Source organism: Oryzias latipes, chromosome 21 (assembly GCF_053564925.1).
Source record: "Oryzias latipes strain Hd-rR chromosome 21, Olatipes_Hd-rR_3.1".
Taxonomy (NCBI): domain Eukaryota; kingdom Metazoa; phylum Chordata; class Actinopteri; order Beloniformes; family Adrianichthyidae; genus Oryzias; species Oryzias latipes.
The window spans coordinates 11,661,689-11,687,241 of record NC_136257.1 but is presented as its reverse complement, the minus strand read 5'-3'; the positions used below and the strand labels follow the sequence as shown (position 1 = coordinate 11,687,241).

At 39.4% G+C, this 25,553-nt stretch overlaps 3 protein-coding genes across 6 annotated transcripts in view; 2 read left to right on the top strand and 1 right to left on the bottom strand.

Annotated features, from left to right (window-relative positions):
• inpp4aa (inositol polyphosphate-4-phosphatase type I Aa) overlaps window positions 1-23,021 on the top strand; it is a 79,620-nt gene extending 56,599 nt beyond the window's left edge. Inside the window, exons 14-20 of one of the 4 annotated variants that reach the window (XM_078940109.1) lie at window positions 14,687-14,734; window positions 16,070-16,146; window positions 16,308-16,495; window positions 18,674-18,853; window positions 20,108-20,219; window positions 20,981-21,117; window positions 21,191-23,021. In XM_078940109.1, coding sequence (XP_078796235.1) covers window positions 14,687-14,734; window positions 16,070-16,146; window positions 16,308-16,495; window positions 18,674-18,853; window positions 20,108-20,219; window positions 20,981-21,117; window positions 21,191-21,538 — 1,090 coding nt within the window. In that variant the 3' untranslated portion in view covers window positions 21,539-23,021. Of the gene's footprint in view, window positions 1-14,437; window positions 14,564-14,686; window positions 14,735-16,069; window positions 16,147-16,289; window positions 16,496-18,673; window positions 18,854-20,107; window positions 20,220-20,980; window positions 21,118-21,190 lie in introns of those variants that run through there. The other 3 variants (XM_078940111.1, XM_020713343.3, XM_020713342.3) reach the window with 3 other exon arrangements.
• Window positions 26-11,312, top strand: LOC101168504 (inosine-uridine preferring nucleoside hydrolase-like). Its single transcript, XM_078940112.1, has 7 exons — window positions 26-44; window positions 4,736-4,822; window positions 5,454-5,685; window positions 6,520-6,699; window positions 9,392-9,503; window positions 10,390-10,526; window positions 10,599-11,312. Exons 3-7 carry the CDS (start codon window positions 5,506-5,508, stop codon window positions 10,944-10,946), a joined length of 957 nt encoding a protein of 318 aa, XP_078796238.1. The 5' UTR covers window positions 26-44; window positions 4,736-4,822; window positions 5,454-5,505; the 3' UTR covers window positions 10,947-11,312.
• A 389-nt stretch (window positions 23,022-23,410) lies between the features above and the next one.
• coa5 (cytochrome C oxidase assembly factor 5) lies at window positions 23,411-25,482 on the bottom strand. The gene is made up of 3 exons (XM_004081480.5): window positions 25,239-25,482; window positions 23,791-23,874; window positions 23,411-23,699 (listed from the first exon to the last, which is right to left on the bottom strand). The coding sequence occupies exons 1-3, from the start codon at window positions 25,338-25,340 to the stop codon at window positions 23,658-23,660; spliced, it is 228 nt and encodes a 75-aa protein (XP_004081528.1). The 5' UTR covers window positions 25,341-25,482; the 3' UTR covers window positions 23,411-23,657.
• Between the last annotated feature and the right edge of the window lie 71 nt (window positions 25,483-25,553).

Genomic DNA, 25,553 nt, shown 5'->3' with positions numbered 1-25,553 from the left:
TCACGGGAAGAATGGCGGCCAATCTCGGTGGTCAGCGCCCCGAAGTAAGTAGCCTCTATGTTCAACACTAACATCTACTGTCTTCATGTATTGATTGAGTCATTGTCTGGATACGTTTAGAAGGGAAGGCTGATAGGAAAATTCTAATGACCGAGCATTCCACTGGTATTTAAACGCAGCACTTACGGACGAATTTGTGAGACGTGAAAACAGTCTCACGGTAGATCCGTGCGTAACTTTGGCTTTGTGTGTGCGTAACAAGGGATTCGTGCGTGTTTTTTAAAGATGTGTGTGTGTAAGTAGTTTCAAGCTGTTGTAATCTTAATTTGTGCATACGTAAATTGCATTTTGTATTTTTTTCATTTTATATTTTTTTAACTTATACACAAAACGTATTATGTGAGTAACAAATCACGCACAAATCCAAATTTATGCACAAATCCTAATTTACGCACGAACAAAGCAAGAATATGCAAACACAAATCCTAATTTACGCACAAATCAAGAATTACGCACGCACAAATCCGACTGAGTCTAATTTCTCTCCATAACAACAGGACAGATGAACACACTTATGTATTGTATAAAATAGCACAATAATAAGTTATCAAATTCCAATTATGCACTATACAAAAATATTTTACAGACTTCTGTGAATGTACAAACATATTATCTGAGTAAAATGTTCATTTTCTCTATAAGGGTGGGGGTTGGTCTGCCCATTATCACCTCTTTCAAGTTTTTGAGAAATATGGGTTCATAGGTTTCAGTTCAGATCACACTGACCTCTAACTGTGATTCTGCTTCTGTTTGGTCTTTTGTCATCTTCCTGAGATGGTTTCAAATGCAAACATACCTATAGTTTTCGATGAACCCTAAAAGTATCACTGCATTATTTATTAAAAGTTCTCATGAACTGTCTCATGTTACATTTAGTTCCTCTAATCGAAGGGAAAGAAGTGAACTGAAGTCACAGTTTCTGGGTTCTACAGTGATTTCTGGGTTTACAGCTTTTACCTTGATTTAATTATTTCATAAGTTTTCAGTTAATAATGTTCTGCAAAAAAAAACAACTCAAAAATTACCTAAGCAACTCTACGTACTTCCACCTCATGTTACTTTATTTTCAATTTATTGTATTTATGAAACTCATTTCTTTTTCCACTTGTCTAGAGTTTGATTGATGTCTTTAGATGCAAATGTAAAGTGAACTTATCAATTGCTGCTGTTGCCTTATTTCCATTTACAAATAGTTCAAATATGATTTATTTTTCTAAAAAATGGTTTGATGGGCAGATATAATACGGGGAATTAATTTTTCTTGATTCAGATTTTGCATGATCTGACCTTTCCAAATGACAACAATCCCTCCCTTGCTGTGAGTTGAGCTTAACATAAAGTTAAATCAAGTCAGATATCCAAGTTTTGGAGTTCCTTAATATAACAAAACCTATTTGTTATATTCAAATATTTAAGTATCGATTATGTAATCCTACTTGTTTTTTGTGAATCAAACAGAAACCAGACTGGTTTATTGGAAATCCATCGCTAACAGTATTTTACACTTGGTTCTGTTTAGCATGTCTTAAACAAACCTATGATTGGGATTAAAGGTGACTAAAAGAACTATTTTAACGTAAAAAGGTTGTTCACCTTTCAGCACATCCCTTCAGGGGTTGCCTGAAGCTTTCACTGATCTGCACATTTGGTTTTGGAAGAGATTTTTACGCTGGATGTCCTTCCTGACACAACTCTGTATTTTATCCGGGCTAGGGACCACCACTTGGGACTTGGGTCCCCCTGTGATTACATAGGTAGGCAGTTGCATGAAGAGTCTTGCCTGTAAAAAGGTGAATTTAAAAAAAAAGGAAAAGATGAAATTGTCCAGTTTAGGCTACTTGAAGTAAAACTGTTGAATTTTGTGATGTCAGACATGAACTCTGTCCAAGAGCTTAGTCGGTTTACATGTTTCACATGGAGTGTAGCATATGATCAGCTTTATCTAAACAGATATGATGTGTAAATATATATTTATATCCCTCTGTGGTGAGGGATGGAGGCTGTTAAGACTTTACTCTATTCTGTCTCGTTTCTTTTTCCTTATAAGCCAAAAAATTCACGGCGCTCTGCTAAAAAGGCACGTTTTTTTAAATACAGGTTGTCAGAGTCCAGAAACCTTTGAAAGTATAATGGTGTTAGAGTACTTCACAAATTGGGAGATTTACATTGTTCTACTAATCTGAAAGATTTAGGATGTATTGCTGGGTCATAAAGTGGGATCTTAAAGTGCTTCAGACTTATGATTTTGATTTAGTTAGGGTTTAAAGTTGCATTATGTTGGATATTTGATGAATATTTGGATTAAAATATCCTAAAATTGCACGAAGATGGAAAAAAGCATGAGGCTGCTGCAGGTGTTCGGCACTTCCTGTGCATAAGCAAATCAAACCATTTAAACACTTGAGTTGTAGCTGCAGCAAAGCCTGTTTTTTCAAGTGCAATCCTAACACAAAAGGTGGAGTTTTTAATCAAGCTGGGAAATATGTCTGTCTGTAATATTAGCTTTGCTTATTTTTTTATCCTTTGCTTTACAGTGACAAAAATTTTACTATCAGCTGTACAACGGTCAAGTTTTTTTTTTTGTTTTTTTTTTGCTCCCTCAACAAATGGGCTGAAATAAAGGTTTACTAAAGATATGCTAAAGTGCCAATTTGTTTGTGTTCTCTGTACCATCCGTCCAGCCGCCCATTTCATCTGGGATCTACAGTAGCCACAGGGGCAGCAGTCTAATATCTGAACACCTGTCTTTCAGCTAGAATTCTGACCTGTGTGTTGGTCTGCCTAAATTAGAAGCACCTGTTTGAGGTCATTGGCTTCATAGAAACATCTGTCCACCTGCTACAATCAGTAAGACTCCAACTACTAACATGGCCAAGACCAAAGAGCTGTCCAAAGACACCAGAGAACATTGTGGACCTCGACAAGGCTGGAAAGGACTGCGGGGCAATTGCCAAGCAGCTTGGTGAAAAAACAACAATAGTTGGAGCAATTATCATAAAATGGAGGAAGCTAAACATGACTGTCAACCTCCCTCGTACTGGGGCTCATTGATAGATCTCACCTTCATCCTATGACCCCACCCTTACACTGACGTGTTATCCCTACCATGACAAAAGTGGATAAAGGTGGAGAGGATTTCATGTAATCCATGGACACCAGTAAAGATCACAACTCATTGAAGAAAAAAGGTTCAGCGCAATGTCTTGTGGGGTCTAGATGACCCAACTCCCAATGGTAAAGTGCCTAGGATAGCACAAGGATTAAACCAGCCCATGTCCAGGGCTGTCTAAAATTTGTCATTGGATGAACCAGAGGAGTCATGGGAGAAAGTCATGTCCTTTAGTCAGATGAGACCAAAATGGAGCTTATTTTGGTCTTAATTCCACTCGTCGGGTTGGGAGGAAGAAGAATGATGAGTACCATATCCCAACTGTGGAGCATGAGGGTAGTAGCATCATGCTATGGGGGTGTTTTTTGTGCACATTGGACAGGACGACTGTTCTGTATTAGGGAGAGGATGACCGTGTGTTGTGAGATTTTAGGGAACAACCTCTTTCCCTTAGTCAGAGCATGGGTTATGGCTGGGTCGTCCAACAAACAATGACCCGAAGCACACAGCCAGGATTACCAAGGAGTGGCTCCGTAAGAAGCATTTTAGGGTTCTGGAATTGCCTGGCCAGTCTCCAGACCTCAACTCGAAAATTTTTGGAAGGACCAGTGTAATTACAAACAAAGGCCACTGTCCTAAATATCAACATTGATTTGCTCAGGTGCCCAAACATGTATTTGCGGCAGTCATATACAAATAAATTATTTTTAAAAAGTGATTTCTAGATTTTTTTAGATCATGTCTGACAGTGGACATGCACGTAAGATGAAAATGTCAGACCACTCCATGATTTCTAAGTGGGAAAACTTGTACAATCACAGGGTGTTCAAATGCCTGCAGTATCTGTTGTCTCCTGAATTTTTCAATTATACTTTTCGCCTCTAGATGCTCTTTATTTGTCATCATGTTTTTCTTTACTTTCTGGAAAAGTTTTCTGCAAACTGTGTCCAAACTGTAATACATTAACAGTGTCTGGTTACAATAAATTAGAACTGTGCAACGTAATTGATCAAATACAACTTCACAATTTAATATTTAAATACTTCAGAATTGAATATAAAAATAGCCTTCAGAGCATTTGAACTTAATCTGCTCTGCAGGCTGTTAGGGTAACCAAAATGGTTTTTTTTCCATTTATAAAGTAGTTCATTAATAATTAAAAATGTGTTGCAGTTTCTGTTTTCTAGGAAGACGGAGAAGAATTTTTGTAAATATCACTTAGTGGTGACTGCAGCAAACTGAAGTGATGGCTAAAGACAGAATTTATTAAGATAAGTTGCACAATTGCCACCTACATATTTACCAAGTTTATTTTAACCATCACACTTTTTCTGAATAGTTATTTTTGAGACTATCTGATATTTTAAAACAATAAGAAAAACTCACATTTAAATATGAATTGTATTAATTGTACTTTTTCACATATATGTTGATATTTTTGTATTTCTAGACAGGAACCGTATGTCCCTCATCTCCTTTGATACCGTTGGACAGGCTTCTGATGAGCTTGTTTATTCATTATCTTCTGTTTCCTGTTGCATCACTCTCTCCATTCTGCCGTCTGAGTTATCTTTGCTGCCAAAGGTTGTTTGCATCAGCGGCGGTCTGTGACAGCGGGTCACCACATTTTACGTTTCCCCCACTTGGCGACAGGTAAGCATTTCAATGCAGATTTGGGAAACTTTTCCAACCATAAAGACTGTATTTACTATAAAAATCAGTTTTCTGTCCTGCATGTGTTCAGTTTATTCCTTTACTGTTTGGATTAAACATTAACCAAAGACGAAAGGTCAGAGCAGTCATCCTAAAATGCTGGACCCACATGCCTTCATTCCTCCATCGAGACTCTTTGGCTTTTTCGGAAAATGCTAATGACTAGAAATAAATAATGGATTTGTATTTTTGTTCACTTGTTTTAGTTGAATATGTTTCGTCATTTTAACATGTCAGAGAAAAATGATGGTAAAAGATTTCATCTTCTGTCAGAGAGGTTTAGTATTAAAAGAAGCTTAAAGCACATACTCTTAGGCAAAGTTCTTAAAGTATAAAATTGCATTTTCATGTGGACATTACAAAAGGGTTCTAAACTAATGTTAGAATATAAACATGCTATGTTTATAGGAGAAAAAGGACAAAGGCACACAATGTAATAATTGTAGTAAATGCCATGTTTGACTTGAGTTTCCTACATTTTCTATTCAAGTAAATCTGCTGTGGCAGGAAGATCTTCTTTGATACAGCATGTATTTTATTTTGAAAGAAACTTGTATGTTCTGCTTTAAAGTTAAAGGTTGCAGATCCCTGGGCTGGAGTGTTCTGTTCCTTCAGGCTGCAGGATGTCCAAAAAGCTGCTGGTGGACGTGGACTGTGGTGTGGACGATGCTCAAGCCATCATGCTGGCACTTGCCGCCCCAAACGTGCAGCTCCTGGGCATCACTTGCGTTCATGGAAACACATCAGTGGAGAATGTGTGTAAAAACTCTCTGCGTGTTCTGCAGGCCTGCAACAAACTGGAGGTGAGCTGCTAGAAAGCAGTTTGCGTTTGTTCCTTAAGCGTTGTTTCTTGAGAGTGGACTAGTGTATCTCCTGTCTTATACAGACATAAATATACACTCAAAAAGAAAAGACTGCAACAGTAAAGTCACCAAATGACGGAACATTTACTGTAATATATATGGCAATATCAGAAATGTGGTGTTCTCTTTACTGTAAGACTAAAATAACCAAATTGTAGCTGTAGAACTGTTTTCCTCACTCTGCTTGTTCCAAGCATAGATTTCTGTTATTTCCAGCAGACTCCTGGCCCGATCAAATACTTCCTTCTTTTAGAAGCAGCTTTGTGCGAAATAAAGACCTTCATAATGAGAACTTGAAAAATCTTGAAGAAGAAAAAAGATTTAATTCCCCATTGTTCAAAAGATTAAGAAAGAGAAACAACTAGATTGTATTATGTCTTTCACTTTTTGGGGTCATAGGGCTGCCAGAGCCTAACTTGACTACTGTTAGGCAAACTCCTAGACATGTTGTCGGGCCACACAATCACACATTCTCAGTTACACTTTAACCAAGTAAGTGAGTAGTGCCCGGAAAGTCATGCACACATGGGGAGAACAGCCACAGGTCCCAGCTAGGATTTCAACCAGGGTCTTCTCACTGTGAGGCGAGAGCACTCACCACCATTCCACTTGCCCTCACTCTAAACAATATTTTTTCTTTTCTCCAAAATAACACTTCAAGTTCATGAAGCTGCAATATTTTTTTCTTAACAATATTTTAATTGAGTTTCTGAAAGGTTGTAATATGATGACAGGATGAAATGACTGACATTAGTAAATATATGTTGTGCACAGATCCCAGTGTTTAAAGGTGCGGACAGACCGCTCCTGGGGGACAGCATTGATGCTGGACACTTCCATGGAGAGGACGGTTTTGGAGACGCTCCGGACTCCAACGCTCCCACTCTGGATCTGCTTCAGGAACAAGAAGCTGTGTCCGCCATGATCAGGATAGTGAATGAAAACGCAGGAGAGGTGAGATTTCAACAAACGCTCATTGGAAAAATAGACAGACATATTAGAAAAAATTATACCTCCTTTAATCACTAAGATTCTAACTTAGTTTACATTATTAATAGTTATTTTTTTATTTGAGGAGAGAGCTGTTGGTTTTCCAAGAAATGAATACTGAGGTTTCTATGTTCAGACTGACGCCTGATTTTTGTCCTTTGTTTTAGCAGCAATCTGTGAAATGTGTGCTGACATTGTAATCACTAGAATATGGTTGAGGCTGTCACTGTTTTAAAAAATCCAGATCATAATCCCTCTGCCACCGTGCTGGCCTGCTGTGGATGGATGGTTGTGTATTAATTTTAGTGAAACATCTCTGCTTTGGTCTGGGGCAAATACACTTCTTTATTTGTTGGGGCATCCATCCATCCATCCATCCATCCATCCATCCATCCATCCATCCATCCATCCATCCATCCATCCATCCATCCATCCGTCCATCCATCCATCCATCCATCCATTTTCTTTTACTCATCCGGACTGATTTGCAGGGGGCAGCAGTCTAAGAATAGATATCTCTTCCTCCAGTTCCTCTGGGGGGACTCTAAGGCCATCCCAGGCCATTCGAGACAACAAGCGACACCAAGGAAGTTGTAGAAGGCCCATAGGCTGAAACCACTGTCCCTTGTCCAAAGGCAAAAGGGACACAATCCTTTTGTCTCAGTTGTCTATAATTAGGGGCTGATCTTGAGGTTTACAGGCAAGCTCACGCCAGGACGCTGCCTCTAACCATGAGCAACTCCAGAATGGTAGAACTCCTTAACTGTCTTTAAGGACTGAGTTTCAAAGACCTGGCTGTGCATAGAGGTGAACCTGACTATATCTAACCAGTACCTCTCAATGTCCCGCACCAGCTCAGGCTCCTTCCCTTCCAGATAGGTGTCATTCCAAGTCTCCAAAGTCAAATTTCATGTCCGGGTGTTGGGCTGCCAAGGCACTTTCCTTCAATTCACAACCAATCTAGAAGCGGCTTTGGTGCAGAGGTAGAGCGGTCAACCTCTGAGCAGAGGACTGCAGATGCGTTCCCACCCTGCGTGCCCATTTGTTGAAGTGTCCTTGGGGAAGACATTGAACCCTATATTACTTTTTGCGGTTATACATTGGTGCCAGTGTGGACCAGCAGAGCTGCCATCAATGTGTGATGTGTGTGTGGGTTAATAGGACTGTTAATATAAAGCACTTTGGGCTTTCTAAGAAGGTATTAAAGCGCCATATGCCATTTACTATCACGCCAGTCCCTTTTGAGCTCTGCTGCAGGTCATGGGTCAGCAGGGGAGTGGAGCCAAGGGAGAGTGTTCCCACACCTTCACTTTAGGCTAGGCTTGACTGAAGCCAGTGAGTAGATCCTTGGCCATCAGGCGCACATCTGTAAGCCCCAAGCCTAGGCCTGGCTCTGTAACTCCAATCTGGGTGGCGTAATCAAATATTGATTTTTTTTTCCCTCTTCTCTTTAAGGGGTTCTGAACCCCTATTTCTCTGGTTTTGTCATCAAGGATCTGTCTGCCATGGGAGACCCTAGCAGGGGCATTAGCCACAGATTAGTTCAGAGGATCACTAGAGCTCTTAAACCCTTTCAACACTTTATAGTGGCGCTTCACAGAGGAGTTAGGTGAGGCCGTGGTTCCAAATGTTTTTGACCTGAAAACCCTGTAGGGCTTTCTGTCCTACAGGAGTAAACCCTCATTTATATGTTGTGATTTTGTTAAGGTGCTCTTAGAGACTAAAAACAAAGTGCAGGCCAAAGGATTTGTTCCTGAAAGTCAATGAACAAACCCTACTGTTCTGATCTATTGTGTTCTGATATAAAGGCCCGCAGCACCTCAGATGATTTATTCCTTTTCTTTTTTGTTTTTCAGTGACCATCGTTAAATTGGGGGAACTTTCTGGGCTTCTTATTCCCATTGCTATTTGAATGTATTTTGCAATATTTAAGTTTATTATATTTGTTTTGTGCTAATATGGAATTTGGAATTATTCCGAAATTAAAAGACGCTTCCTTGTCAGGAGAATTTTTTGACTGTGTGGAACATCATCAGAACTAATATTCATTCATTCATTTTCTTCCATTTGTCCCTTTTGGGGTCATGGGGTTCCTGGAGCCTATCCCAGCCACTTATGGGCAAAGGCAGGGGACACCCTGGAGAGGTTGCCAGTCAGTTGCAAGGTCACACGTATCCCACACCAATGCACACTCACACCTATTGACAATTTGGAGTGATCAATTAACCCATGAAGCATGTTTTTGGACGGTGGGAAGAAGCCAGAGTTCCCTGGAGAGAACCCATGTATGCACAGGGAGAACACAGAAAGGCCCCCCATTGGTGTTCTGTTTCAGGTCCCCCAGCCAGGACTTGAATCAGGTGCCTTCTTGCTGTGAGGCAAGAGCGCTAACCACTGCTCCACCGTGCAGCCCAAAGTCCAAAAACATGCTTCATAGGTTAATTGGCAACTCTAAATTGTCCATTGGTGTGAGTGTGAGATTGAATGGATACGTGATTGTGGACATTCTACCCTGCGATAGACTGGCGACCTGTCCAGGGCATCCCCTGCCTTCGCCCACAAGTGGCCGGGATAGGCTCCGGCAGCCCAGTGACCCCGAAAGGGATAAAACGGAATAGAAAGTGAATGAATAGAAAAAATGAATGAACATCATCAGGTGTCTCTGGTTGCCACGGGGCCTCTGACTAACTTGGCTCTGGCTGTGAGGTTGGACCCGTCTCTGCCGAGCAAACTCCGAGGGCTCTACATCATGGGGGGCAACACTGAGTGTGAGTAAAACACTGTCAGACTCTCAAGTCCTGGAAGTGACCTTTATGCTTCAGATGATACTCAGCTTTATGATACAATATTCAAGAAAGAAATTTTAAGCTGTCATAACAGACTCAAACCAGAGTCTTAGCCTCACATTGACCAGCCTTCGGACATCGACATCCAGAACTGGAAGTCCTTCATATCGCTTGAAAAAAACTTTATTTTAACTGGCGACCATAACAGTTGCATTTTTCCCGTTTTAAGTTTTAGTAAACATTTTTCTACAATTTTGAACACGTTAGGGTTAGTTGTGTAATTTCTGTTTCTGGCCAATGGTGTCAAGCGTCATCTTGTCTGCAACCAAGTCCCTCAAATTAATGAGCTTTGTAGCATCTATCGCATAGTAAAACTAAAAAAATCACAAATTTATAGAAGTTTAAAGTACAGATCTCCTGCAGACTGGACCAATCTAACATACCTTGACTGGATCATCTCAAAACTGCAATTCTTTTTTTTTTTACTCAAACCTCCATGCTTAACAAAACGGGATATTTATGTGTTAAAGTTTCCAAACCTGGAGGAGGTATACAAACCGAATGGTCTGACTTTGTTGGATAAGTCCAGCAGTTTGTTTGGACACTAAATATTTGTGGGGCTTCTTGTTCTTTTTATGATCAGAACTTGGGGTAAATCATTTATGCTGTTTCTAAAATGGCCTCAGAGCTTCACACTACTGAACTTTGACATGTTTACTGATGGCTGGGAAATGGCTGCTACTTTCCATTAAAAGTATCTAAAATTTACTTGGCATAGCCCTATCTTCACTGTCTGACATGATGTAGATTTGTCCCACAAAAAAGCATAACTTCAGAAAGTGTCTATAATCTGCCTCCTGTGTCTCAGCTCGAGGAAACACCAGAGTATGTGGCGAGTTTAACTTCATTGCCGATCCTGAAGCTGCGTACATCGTCCTAAAAGATTATCAGTGTCCCACATACTTGGCCTGCTGGGAGTTTACCTGCTACAACAAACTATCCTGGGTAAAAAAAAAAGAAAAAGGTTGCAATAGTTGTATCTTATAGATGAAAATGACTCAGATTCTGTTTTTGCAGGACTTCTGTGAGGCCTGGTTGGCTCAGGACAGCCACAAAGCTCGCTTCATGGAGACCATCTTCCGCCACAGCATCCAGGCATCCAAAAGTAAACGCTTTGAGAAAGTGTTTTTTGCCGGCACGGGCCTCACTTCCTGCGACTCCTACGCCATGGCGGCCGCCGTGGATGACTCCTTCATCATAGAAAGCGACTGTTACCCCGTCAGTGTGGAGTTGACAGGAAGTCACACCAGAGGAATGATGGTGGTGGACACGCTGGGCTTTCTGAAGAAGAGCCACACGGCTTTTATCATGAAGAAGGTGGACATGGAGAAGTTCAAGCAGATGATGATGGCTGCTCTGAAATAGCAGCTTTAGTTCAGGCTGAAAGTTTAATGTGTTCAGAAAAAAACTGCTCCTGGACGTAATGTGCAGGTCATAAACACATCTAATGCTTACTGTATTTCCCACACTATGAGGCACACTTGTATTATTGTAAATACGCTAATGTGGCTAATATGTAGCTGTGTTGAACTATATTTTTAGGTGTTACTGACAAGGTTGTGACTTAGTGTAGTTCCAGTAACTTTTGTTTTTGTTCTATCAGGCTGCTTTTTCACATGTTGCAAACAAAGTTGGGAGTTACAGGTATTGTTAATCGCTAACATGGCTAACATGTTGTGTGCTGACAAACAAGTTACTGCGGAAGCAGTTAATAAAGTCTGACTGACTGATGGGCTCGTCTCTGACTCTTTTGTCTTGCTTACTGTACCTTATAGTTCGATGTGCCTTACATATGACATAATTTCAAAAACAGACCATTCATTGATGGTGCACCCTGTAACCTGCAGCGCCCTTCAGTTCAGAAAATACTGTAATGTTTGGAGGATTTTGGTGTTGAAACCAAGTTGATAAGCCAAACTTTTTGTTCCAGTGAAAGCAAGAACACCATGACAATTCTGCTGCTGCAGCCCATCTGCCTTAAGGTTGGATGTGTTGTGAATTCACAGATGCTCTTCTGCAGACTTCGGTTAGAACCAGTGCTTATTTGAGTTATTTTTGACTTTCTATCAGCTGGAACCAGTCTGGCCATTCTCCTCTGACCTCTAGCATCAACAAGCCAATTCCGCCCACAGAACTGCTGCTCACTGGATGCTTTTTTTTATTCGGACCATTCTCTGTAAACCTCAGAGATGGTTGGGGGAAGGCCTGTTATCGCGATATCAAGCTGTGCAATATGCATATCACAAAAGATGGTGGAACTGAAACAAATGGTTACCTTTAATGGGCTAAAACAATCTTATGGCAGTTTAAAGTATTTAACGAATCACATAAATCCCTTTATGTATGTGTTGTGCATAACGGTTTTCCTCATATAGTGCAGCTCTAGTTGTGGGTGAAAATCCCAGTAGATCATCAGTTTCTGAAATACAGAAACTGATGATCTACTGGGATTGACCGTGTCAACGACTGCAGACCCTTAGCCCTCACGTCTGTAATCATTAAGTGCTTGAAGCGACTCCTGCACTGTCCCCTAACTCCCATTGACCCTTTGACCCCTCCAGTTTGCCTATAGGGGAACAGTGGGTTGATGCGCCTACAATCAAATAGAAACATGACAACATTGAAGAAACTAAATTAAACGAATCTATACATGTGAATCCATTTGTATACTGTGCTTTAAGAACTTTGTCTTTGAATTGTAACCACACAATGATGAGCAGAAGAAGATAAGAAAATAAACTTTAAGCTTATTCCAATCATAAACCACTCTGACAGTAGATTAAAACCTTTTACCATCATTTTGCTGTCATCTGACATGTTAGAAATCTAAGCAAAAATCACTAAACTTAGTGAACTAGAACCAATCAACCAAAACAGACTCATTATTTGTTCAAATTGTTAGCATTTCTCTTCAAAGCCAAAGAGCAGCAATAGGAGAATCCTTTGAGGACCAGAGCTGGAGACCATCGCTTTTAGTGATAGAGAGAATATAAAACTGTTTTTTGCATGAAATCCATCATTTCTAGTCCTGCAGGTTGTTGCTAGATTTGATTTCCTTCTGTTGTTGTTTCACCTTTTGGCACATCCCTTCAGGGGTCACCACAGTGAATCAGCTTTCACTGATTCACACAGGTGGTTTGGCAGAGAGTTTGTATGCTAGATGCTCCTGATGCAGCCCTGTATTGTCAAGGTACATGGAGACCCAGAGAGGCAGTCTGACAGGTGGATTTGAGCTTTTTAGCTTTTTAGCAGGTTTGCCTCCTCTGGGAAGCAAACCAAGGTTTCTTGTGCAGCAGTCCTACACCCAGCCCACAGAGCTGTAATGGGTAAAGTTTGTCTTCAGTTAGTGTAACATTTTGTTTGTAGTGTCTTCTTTTGGTCACTAGGGTGTGCAGCTGCTTTGTTTTTGGTCTGATGTTCATGTTTGTTTGGAATATTTTGGAATTTAAAGGAAAGCATGTTTATATTTTTGTATGAGGACAATTTCCACTTTTTACATTACTTTTTAAAAGTTATTTTGTGTGTGATTTCTGTTAATATGATATAAATTGACTTTAAAAGCCACTTTTTAAGATGACTGTTTCCCACTAAAACAATCAAAATTTCCATATATCCATCCCTCCATCCATATATCCATCCATCCCTCCCTCCCTCCCTCCCTCCCTCCCTCCCTCCCTCCATCCATCCTTCCCTCGCTCCCTGCTGAATCCCTTTTAACCCTTGTGCTATCTTAGATGACCCCACCCTTACATTGACGTGCTATCCCTACTATGACAAAGGTGGATAAAGGTGAAGAGGATTTCATGTAATCCATGGACACCAGTGAAGTTTACAAATCAATGAAGAAAGATTTAGTGCACTGTTTTGTGGGGTCTAGATGACCCCACTCCCAATGTTAAAGTGCCTAGGATAGCACAAGGGTTATGGTTCAGCAGGGATGGCCAGTCTGCAACTCTTAGTTCTCCTGACTTAGTTCTCCACTCGTAGTTAGAAAATTATGTGCGAATAGTCACTTTCTCAATCGAAATATAGAAACTGGCGTCATATGTCGCGTGACGCCCAACCCAGTAATATATATCCATGGCAACTGCTTTTATGCTACTAAGCAGTATCCTGCACCTTAGGCAGTGTGATTTTACGAGGAAGAGGGCAGTTCTGATCAGGTCCAAATGTATTATTTAACCCTTGTGCAATCTTAGATGACCCCATCCTTACATTGACGTGTTCTCCCTACCATGACAACGGTGGATAAAGGTGGAAAGATTTCATGTAATCCAAGCCAAGTGTATGTTGTTTCTTAATCATGCTTGTTAATGTTTGCCTGTGATATGACTAATTCTGACATAATGGATAATTCTGAAATAATTTCTTTACTTATAACTATTACTTTACAGTTAAAAACGTGTTACTATCAGCTGTTTACTCATTAAAGTTTTTTCTCATAATAATGGGTTGTAAGAATAAAAGTTAAATTAAAGTGCTAGTTCTTTGTGATCTCTGTACTATCAAACAAAAACAGCCAGACACAATAAAACTATAAAATAATTTTCAAAGATCATCTATCATAAAAGAAGCATCTAAAATAGACTTTTTTCAGATTGTTAAAGCAAATGACTCTTTAACAAATTCAAGTATGTGAGGCAGACCAAATCACAATGGAAAACCTTCATCTGTAAACATTTGAAAAGAATGAAAAGAATGTAATCCTATTTTAGAAAAAAATAAAAACTTCAACCAATAATTTTATTCAAAGCAAGTATCATTGTTAAAATAATTGTTCCAAAAAAGAAAGAATGATAATAGACTTGGTTTGTTTTTGTAGGTAAACGCCACGCCACCAGAGGGCGCTACAATAACAAAAACTTGTAGAAGGACAGGAATAAACGTAGAAGAAAGGAAGCGTAAGTAAAATAAGGGGGAACAAGTTAATAAATGCTTTCCTTTGGACTTTTTTCGCTATTTGGTGTTTCTTCTGTATGGAGGTGAGACGCTGCTGCACTCAAACTACACGGACATCGACCTTCGCTCGGTTTTCTGCTGATATTTACCGCGAAGCGTTATGCCGCTCCACCGGCTCCAGACCGGGCGGCTCAGGCAGCCAGGAGCTCTGCCGGCCGCTGGAACTATGTAACGGAACGGAGATGTAACGTGATGTACGTTACATCTCCTTTAAATCCACAGTAGTCACGAACAGATATGAGTCGTTATTGTTGTTAAACTCGATGAGGGTGGTCAGTCTCGCTTTTATTTAGCAATAAATGTTGGCTTTGTTTAGTGAAGTTATTTAAATCGTGCTTTTTAAATAACTCACTGCATTTTGAATTTTGTCAAGAATTAAACAAATGTTTATTGTAACATTTTTGTTATATTTTAGGTGTTTATTGCCTTAATAAGCTTCTAGACACAATAAAAATGGAAGTTAGTTTCCAATTAGCAATCAGCGTTCTTCTTTATTGTTTAAGTCTGTCGTCTCCATAGTCATCGCAATGATACCCGTTACCGCCAGATGGCGCTATTGCTCTATTTGTGAACATCTTCAAGCTTCTCTTTACTTTACGGAACTGTTTTCTGTGAAGTCCAAACTTATAACAACATTACTTCAGAATTGTGCTGCATTACTTTACAATTCTATTTTATTTAAATTTTTTGTTTTGTTTTTATGAGTTTAATTGATAGGGGCATGGTACAATAAAATGCATCTCTGCAAAAGGACAAGTTTAGCAAAAGGCTATTTTTCATCATTTTTCATACAGATTTGGCCCCCTAAAACCAAATATAGACATGAACAGAAATATATATTAACGTTATAAAAGGGTAAAAAATGCAATATAATTAAAAGTAAGTATTAACCTAAATTATTTCTCCTTGGCATGAATGTTAAAATAAGACTGTACAACCTATATAAAAATGGCCTGCAGAGCATTTAATCTTAATCTGCCGTATGTGTTGTCATGGTAACCAACCTGTTTTTAGCTGATAAAGTACAGGTAGGTTTTTACTAAAGAAACAGAGTTTGTGTTTAAAATATTTGTTGCAGTTTCTGTTTTCTGCTGCGAAACACTAAAACCTGTGGGAAGATAGAAGAATTGCTCTACATGTAACTTAGTGGTGATTGCAGCAAAATGAGTTGATGGCTGATGACAGAACATATTCATAATGAACTCATTTGGCCAACAGCATAGTTCCCAGGTTTGTTTGAGCAGGTATTTGCTCTAGATGTAGAGTCGTTGATTGGTTTTAGAGATTAGAGATATTTTATAATGCCGTAATAGAAGCCAATATTTAAATGTAAATTGTATTGATTGTACTTTTACAAATGTGTTTTGATATTTTTCTATTCTTTGACAGGAACAGTGTATATATGTGTCCTTCATCTCCTTTGATACAGTTGGACAGATTTCTGATGAGCTCGTTTATTCGTTATCTTCTGCTTCCGGTTGCATCACTCTCTCCATTCTGCCGTCTTTCTGTCCTCTTTGCTCCCAAAGGTCGTTTTCAGCAGCGTGTCGGCAGCGGTCTGTGACAGCAGGTCACCACATTCTACGTCTCTCCCACTCGCTCACAGGTAAGAGTTTTTATTTAGATTAAGGAAACTTTTCCAACCATAAAAACATATTTCCATAAAAAAAAAACAGTTTACTGTCCCGTATGTGCTCAGTTTATTCCTTTACTGTTTGGATTAAACATTAACCAAAGACGACGGTTTAGAGTGTTCTGTTCCTTCAGGCTGCAGGATGTCCAAGAAGCTGCTGGTGGACGTGGACTGTGGTGTGGACGATGCTCAAGCCATCATGCTGGCGCTTGCCGCCCCAAACGTGCAGCTCCTGGGCATCACTTGCGTTCATGGAAACACGTCGGTGGAGAACGTGTGTAAAAACTCTCTGCGTGTTCTGCAGGCCTGCAACAAACTGGAGGTGAGCTGCTGCAAAGCAGTTTCAAACCTGCGTTCAAAGGAGAAGGTCAGAGTTTTCAAGGAAGTTCTGGTTCTGAACTACAAGTGGAAAGAGTTTTGTAAAGGTTGTTCTACTGGCATCATGTGACATGTCAGCCTGTTTGAATAACGCTCCAACAATAAGCGTTTGTTCCTTAAGCCTCATGATTTGAAGCAGAAATTGGAGAAGTGTGTTTCCTGTTTTTATACACTCAGAAAAAAAAGACTGAAACATTGTGAGGAGCAATAAAGTCAGTAAATGACGGCAACATTTGCTGTTCTAACAGCAGTATTAGTATTTCGTACTTTGAGTGTGAAAGAGCCACTTTGAAACTGTAGAACTTTAGTACTCCCTTTGTTTACCACAAACAGAGACTTTTCATTTTCATTTTTTCATTATCCATCACTTACTGCTTTAATAAAGCAGCTTTGAGAAAATTACCACAGTAGGAAAAAGCTAGAAAACCTTCATAATAGAAACTTAAAGGGCTTGAAGAAAAAATCCTGTTGTCCTGATTGTTCAAAGGACTAAAAAAAAAGAGTAAAGAATACATTTTAAGAGGTAAAACTTTCAACTTCAAACTTTCACTTTTTCATTAAAAACTTTTCACTTTAATGAAGCTGCAGTAATTTTATTCTAGCAATATTTTAATCAAGTTTTTTGTAATTTTAGCATTTTTAAATGAATAAAACTTTATTTCTCTCGCACTAGTCGCGGTGCCAAAGCGCTTTACAATAAAATAGATGAAAAAAAAATGGTTTAAAATTGAGCTAATTAAGAACAAAACAACAGCATAAAATTACAACAGAGAATAAAATACACGAACGACAAAACAAATAGAATTAAATGAGGAAAATAAAGACGCCACCAACTACCGAGTATTGAAAGCCATTCAAAAAAAAAAGTAAGTCTTAAGTTGACCTTTCAACCTGTTTAGTTCTGATACTATGCACAGTTTGGGAAGAATATAATTCCATAACTGAGGACAGGAAATGGGAAAAGCACCCAGTGTTTCTCTGGGACACATGAAGCAGATGTGTTGGCTGACCTTAAAACTGTAGAATGGCTGCAGACAGTTGAAGGTTTTGTTGAGTCATACAGGGGCAAGACCACATTGCTTCTCACGTTTTCCCCCACAATCTATATGTCATAAACACTTATCAGTCTATTTTCTTAGACTTGTTCTTTCCAGGAACCGTCCTGCAGCATGACTGTACCGGACCAAAGCAGCAGTAACAAGTGTTGAGCCTGATGTTGATACAAACGTTGAAAATTAGTCAGCAGAATATAAAGTTTGAATGAACTTCCGACATGGACAGCAAAGCTCAAGACTTCCATCATTTCTGCCTCTAGTGGTTTTGCCCGCCCTCGTAGTTCCTGATTTGTACTAGTATATGATTTATATTCACGTGGTTTTGTTTACTAGCTTTGGTTTAGTTGGTTTACTAGCTTGACGGCAATCTGAATACAGACCGAAGCGAAGGTTCAGAGCTCGATCCGGACCAAATTAAGTGGACTGAGTCTGGAACAAATGATTTTCCCCAGTCTGACAACATCCTCAAAGCGAACCGAAGCTCAGTCCGATCGGAAACGTACCGACACCACCTCCAAAGATGGGGCTGAGAGTGGTTCCTGGTCCCGGACCAGGGTCCACTTGGGTGTTTTCAGACAGAGAATTTGTTCCGGATTATTGGGGTAAACAAACTCGGGTTCACTTTAAGCTAACCAAATGTGTCCAGTCTGATTACAGACAAGTTGAGGTAAGGTTTTGTCTTAGAAGAGGCTGGACCACAGCATGTGTAACCCTGGTGCTATCCTATGGGGTCAAGATGACCATTGACATGTTCTCCATACCATGACACAAGTGGATAAAGGTGGAAAGATTTCATGTAATCCATGGACACCAGTGAAGACAAAAGTTCAGCGCACTGTCTAGATGACCCAATTCCCAATGTTAAAGTGCCTAGGATAGCACAAGGTGTAAAAAGCAGTTGGAACGACTCCAGAACTTGAGGAAGTGTTAATAAAGGTCCAAAGTCCAGGTCCCACAATATCAAAACCTCCCTTTAGAATTTCAATATGAAAGCTGTTTCTACAGAACGGTTGTAATATGATAACAGGATGAAATGACTGACATTAGTTAATATATGTTGTGCACAGATCCCAGTGTTTAAAGGTGCGGACAGACCGCTCCTGGGGGACAGCATTGATGCTGGACACTTCCATGGAGAGGACGGTTTGGGAGACGCTCCAGACTCCAACGCTCCCACTCTGGATCTGCTTCAGGAACAAGAAGCTGTGTCTGCCATGATCAGGATAGTGAATGAAAACGCAGGAGAGGTGAGATTTCAACAAACACTCATTAGCTCGTTGGTTTTCCAGAAAACAAATACTGAAGTTTTTGTGTTCAGACGAAGGTCTGATCTTTGACCATTTTTTAATCTGGTGATTCCGTGACTACAGTGCGTTCCAAATGATCATTCAGATGATATTTTTCTATAATGTATTTTCTAAATACTCATTGCAAATGACAGTCAGCATAATTTTCAAGTCTCTAAACATTAGAGTAAATACTAAATGTCATTAAACCAACCTCCTAAAGATAACAGTCTTTTCTTTTTCAAAAAATAAAATATTCAAATGCAATGTTCCAGATACGCAGCACAGACTTCCACAGCATTTGATAGATTCTAATCAACTGAAAATGGACATTTGTTGAATTTACTGCATTAGGAGGTCATATTTACAAAAATCAAAAGCTTTCCATTTGAACGTAGGACCCTTATTTTGTAGCAGCGTCAAAATTCTTGCATCCATTGAATTTGTGACTTTTGGAGACTTTCTGCTTACATTTCTTTGCAGGATGTCAGAACATCCTCCCAGAGCTCCTGTTTGGATATGAACTGACAGGATTCTCCTGAGGTTCTCAATAGGGTTGAGGTCAGGGGAGGCTGAGGGCCACACCATCAGTTTATCTCCTTTTATGCCCAAAGCAGCCAATGATGCAGAGGTATTCCTTGCAGCATGACATGGTGGATTGTCATGGAGATGATTTTTGTTATGGAAAGCACGGTTCTTTAGTCAGAAACTCCACCTACCTTTCAGAGGTCATTTTCACATCTTCAGGGACCCTAAAGAGGCCGACCAGCTCTCTGCGTTCGATTCCCAGGGCGTGTAAAAAATCCAAAACCTTCCCCACTTCTGCCTATCTGGGTCTCCCTGTGCTGTAAATGTACAGGGTTGTGTCAGGAAAGCCATCTCTGCCAAAGCACCTGTGCTGATTCGCTGTGGCGACCCCTGAGGAAATGTGCCGAAAGGTGACCAACATTTTGTTATCAAGGAGGTTCTAGAAACTAAAAAAAAAAAAAAATACAGACAAACGTTTGATGCTGAAAGTACATCAATGAACAAACCCAACTGTTCTGATCTGTTGTGTTCTGATATAAAGGCCCGCAGCGCCTCAGGTGATTTATTCCTTCTCTTTTTGGTCTTTCAGTGACCATCGTTAAACCGGGTCTGGGATGAACTTTTGTGGGAGCTTACTCCCGTTGCTATGTGTCAGGAGAATGTTTTGACTGTGTGGAACATCATCAGGTGTCTCTGGTTGCCACGGGGCCTCTGACTAACTTGGCTCTGGCTGTGAGGTTGGACCCGTCTCTGCCGAGCAAACTCCGAGGGCTCTACATCATGGGGGGCAACACTGAGTGTGAGTAAAACACTGTCAGTCTCTCAAGTCCTGGAAGGGACCTTTATGCTTCAGACCACAGTTTATGAAGCTGCGACCACAAACATCACAATCCCACAGAGTCTCTGCTGCTGCATTGTAGCAGATCAACCTCTGGATGCTGTCAGACTTCCTTCAGTTAAACAATGATAGTCGTTGTCATGGAAACACAAAGGTAGAAAGAAAATGACCAGAAGAGGTGATTTCTACAGTAAATAAAGGACCAATATTCAAGTTAGAAATGTTTAGGTGGTTACCAGCTGCATGTAGGAGAGTTTAGAAATCACTTAATGGTGTGGGAGCCAAACATCTGTCACATCTGTTTGTGGTTCACAAACATTTCTTCCCTTTTTTGAGATTAGCAGGTTCTGAGACACTCTGAGCCCAAACCAGTACTGCTCCATCTCCATGCTTAAAAAAGGGGAGATTAATGTTTGTTGATGTCTTGGAGCTGGCAGAGACCAAACAGTCTGACTTTGGCCTCCTTTGTTCAGGGCGTTGTTGTTGTTGAAGTCCTGCAGTTTGGACAGATGGATGATGTTTGTGGGACTTCCTGTTCTTTTTGCTGGAATGACTCTAAAGGAATACATGTAATAATAAACATTAAGCTCTCTGCATGAGGACTGTAGAGTCTGAGGTGACGCTTTAGTCGTTGTTTTTCTTTTTGTTTCTTTGAAAACAAAATGATTGTATCTTGTTTCTACAACAGTTTCAGAGTTTGTCCTCTGCCTCCTGTGTCTCAGCTCGAGGAAACACCACAGTGTGTGGCGAGTTTAACTTCACTGCCGATCCTGAAGCTGCATACATCGTCCTAAAAGATTATCAGTGTCCCACATACTTGGCCTGCTGGGAGTTTACCTGCTACAACAAACTATCCTGGGTAAAAAAAAAAAAAAAACAAGATTGCAATAGTTGTATCTTATAGATGAAAATGACTCAGTCTGTTTTTGCAGGACTTTTGTGAGGCCTGGTTGGCTCAGGACAGCCACAAAGCTCGCTTCATGGAGACCATCTTCCGCCACAGCATCCAGGCATCCAAAAGTGAACGCTTTGAGAAGGAGTGTGTGGCCGGCACGGGCTTCATTTCCTGTGACTCCTACGCCATGGCGGCCGCCGTGGATGACTCCTTCATCATAGAAAGCGACTGTTACCCCGTCAGTGTGGAGTTGACAGGAAGTCACACCAGAGGAATGATGGTGGTGGACAAGCTGGGCTTTCTGAAGAAAAGCCACACGGCTTTTATCATGAAGAAGGTGGACATGGAGAAGTTCAAGCAGATGATGATGGCTGCTCTGAAATAGCAGCTTTAGTTCAGGCTGATGCAACTCAGCAGAAACAGCAGATTTTGGATCATTACACCTGTTGTTTAGTTCAAAACTTTAGACTAACAGTTATTTTAAAAATCCAACTCACCCCAGTTTAGGGTACACGTCATTTTGACAGAAAATTTTCTAAAATCAGCTCCAAATCATCTCATTTGGAATGATCTGCTCTGAAAATTATTGACCCTAAAGAATCAAAGATATCTGATATTTTATATTTGTTTACATTAGTTTATTCCACCTTTATAAGTTTGAAAATGTGAGCAAATGCAGATTTACCGAACTTAATATAAATAATATTGTTGTATTAATGTGCTTGAATATAGAAGTGTAGCTAAAAAGCTTATTTAAATTATTTCCAATCAGTCAATCGTTGCAAATGTGAATTTAAACCTTAGAAAAGAAAACAAACCCTGGACATGAATCACTATTGTTATAAAATACTTGATCTGTATAAAGTTTCTAAAACTTTATTAATAATTGCCAAACCAAACATAAAATGTGTAAAAAAAATACAAAGAAACAAATGAGAATGACTGACAATGTTAAATAAAAAGAGCTAACACTTGAATCACTTTAGGAACTTCAGTCTAGCTTAACATTTTATCAAAGACTAGAAGAAAACTGAATTTGAGCAACTGCCGAAAAAACACTTCTGAACGGAGACGACGACTTTAAGAATGAATTCCATGATATTCATTCATCGATGCAAAAGAATTAGCTGTCCTTATTTAAATGACCCCTTCACATAATCTGCATGTTTAAAGTCCGAAATCAAACTTAATGTTATGCAAACTGCAAAATTTGTAGGTAATGAATTTTATGTAATTCAGTAACAACGGGTTAAAAATGTGTGGATTAAATTTCAATCTGTATCTTTATTTCCCTAAACATTCATGTCAATATTTTTGTATCTTAAACTAATGTGAGAAAAAACTAACAAATCACCCAAAATTTATACAATTATTATATCATTAAATATAATGCAAATTTTTTATTGTAGATTTCATAAAAGGATTTAAAAAAACATTTTAATTCCAAAAATATGTGATTTTTTTTTCTGTCTTCTTAGATGCAGTAGACGGTACGGGGTCAAACACGTACTTGGTTCAAATCTATAGCCGTTTCCTGAGATTAAATGTGTGAAAAACGAATCACTAAAGTGAGGAAAAACCACAACAATAATGATTGAATTGAGGAAATCTGGTAACTAATATTACGGAGCTCAATCGGAGGCCCTGCTGAAAATGATTTTGGGTTTTACATTTGTAATCATATTTCCACAGTAAATTCCTGTGGCGTTCAGGGAACAGGTCATCCTAAGAAAGATGACTTCCTTCTGGGTTTTTGTTATAGCACTGAGAACTTCTGTTTGGTCATTTTCTGTGACTGATGATGTCCTTCTGAAAGATTGGACCTTTTTTCTGGAAGTATTAAAGCTGAAAAGATGAAGCACTTTAAATGCATGGGTTTTATTAACTATAAGACATCCTCTAAAGGAGTTTCATCCTCTGACAGCAGCTGGTCTGTAAACTTTATAAGGTGATGGATACAAATGTGTTTCAAACTGGACTAAAGCAGGAAGTTCTTAACCTCTTCAGGCGTTTAGGACTCTGCTGTCACTTTACCTAACTTCCAGAGATAAGGGAGCAGATGATTTCTTTACCGTGAGGAGGTGGAGGTCTCTGAGGATGAGATGAAGGCTGAGCTTCATCTTCATCTGACCAACAGGAAACCACAAGAGTCATTTCCTGACATAATGTGTTAAAAAAAGCTGTGAAAGCAGTAATTATTCCCCCTAAACCTTTGAATGACTGCTTCATAAAAATGCATAAACACCACAATGATAACTTGGACTTTATGCATAATTTTAATCCCACAACATACTCATAACAACAAAAGTATTTTCTAAGGAATGGATGCTTACGACAGACGTCCTGTTTGCACGCTGCTCATGAGTTTGTATTTCTGAGAAGTTAGTGGTTCTCTCAAACTCTGAAGACGTGTGATCCATCACGGACACGCACACCAACGGCGGCGTTCATTTCGACAAGGCAAACGCGCGCAGCCGCACGGCTGCTGGCGGCATGTGGTCTCCTCAGTATCCTTTCCTCCCTCTGAACCTCGACCTCGTGTCCAGCTGCAGGGAGAAGTCGAACCCCGGTCAGCGTTAGCGTTAGCCCGACGCTGTGAAAACCTTAAACATCCTCAGTAAATTCCTGCTCACGCACCATCGACCTCTTGCACTCAAAGAAGGATGTCTGCAGCGCTCTGCAGTGGCCTTCCTTCAAACACTCGCTGGGTTTCTTCCCTTCCTGACACGTTCAAACAAAAAATTTAATAAACTTGTACAGCATCACATGTCATATGATCTTTTAAACCAAATCTTGGGATTATTTGGGACTACAAATATTAAAGTCTTAAGAATTTCATCCCAGATATTCATTCAGGTTACGGTTTAGATTAAGAGAAAGCTAATTCATGATTAGAAAGGATCTTTCAATGCTGTCTGCTAAGATTTGACCATTTTGGATTTAAAGTATGAAAGAAAAGTGAGTAAAGCTGAACTGGACTTTTATTTTCAGCTGTAAATGTTTCTCCATCAAACAGGAAAAGACTTTAAAGACAATTACAGCAGTTTCTGTTTTTTTCACAAGATCTTTTCAAAATAAAACAAATTTCTTCTCTTCACAGTAGCAAAACCTTTGCTGATAAATAAAACAGCTTTGAAAAATTGTAAAGAAATGTCAACGGTGTTCCCTTTTAAATAATTTATTTACCACATTGAGGACAATATCAAAAAAAGAGTAAAGAGTTGCCCAAGGAATTACTCAAGTTGCTGTGACTCAACTTCAAGACATAAAATAATTAAGATATTTTTTTCTCAATTAAATTATGAATTTTAAAAATTGCACATTGACTAAAATAATGATGTGTTTCCATTCAGTATCCTACCAATGTACACGAGCTAAAGTATGAGCCAATATTATCAAAATTAAGAATTTATCAAGACAGGCTGCTTTAGAACTGAAGTCCATATGAAGAATATTGGAGTTTATATATATATATATATATAAAATATTTTGTTGCTGCTGCTGAGAAGGTTCAGTGTGTGGATATGTTTAATATCTTCTATTATCAGAGATGATGTATTTATCTTTCAAGCATTTCTACATTTTTATTGCTACAGCTTTACATTAGTAGCAGTTCAGCTAAACGAATCTGAATACTTTTAGCATCAATACCAATAATGAAATAGTTTAAAATAAATATTTCTGATTTTTAATTTGTGATAACTTTCCACTCAGCCGTTCTCATTTGCCCCCCATAACTAGTTCAGTATAGTTACCTGTACTAGTACTAACGTTAAAGTAAGTCGTTACTACCCAGTTCAGACAGTAAGAGTGACCAGGAACAATGTCACATACGATACCTATACTTAAAGCCATGCTATAGTTACTAATTTACATTTTTTTCAGGTTATTAAAATTATAGTCATTTTCGAAATGTACCAATTGATGACCAATGGTCGCGTGCGCCAAAACAGAATCGTATGTGTCGTTGACAAAAAAAATGTTCACGAAGCAGATCTTCAATTTAGCCTTTGCGGTTGTATTCGTCCTCATAAACATTTGTGTTCCGATAGACTTCTGGGTTAGTGGTCGACAGGCTTACTTACTTTCACCACGCAGTCATGCTGAAGGAGACAGGCTTTAAAGTCCTCTCTGACGCCGGCGCAGGCTCTGTAATCTTCTTCCTTGTCCTCATAATATTTCGGCATTTTCCCCCAAAACTCAATTTAACATCGATTTGGAGTCATAGGATATTTCAAGTGGAAGAAAATAGTCTTAGTGAGCCGTTTTCTACCTTGTTATGAAAGGTTGTTGGCCGCCATGACAGGAAACGGTATTATGGGAAACCGGAAATGCTAACGCATGCTGGGAACACTTGTAGTTTTATCTGTTTGCTAAAATATGATGAAAATTAAAGCTTT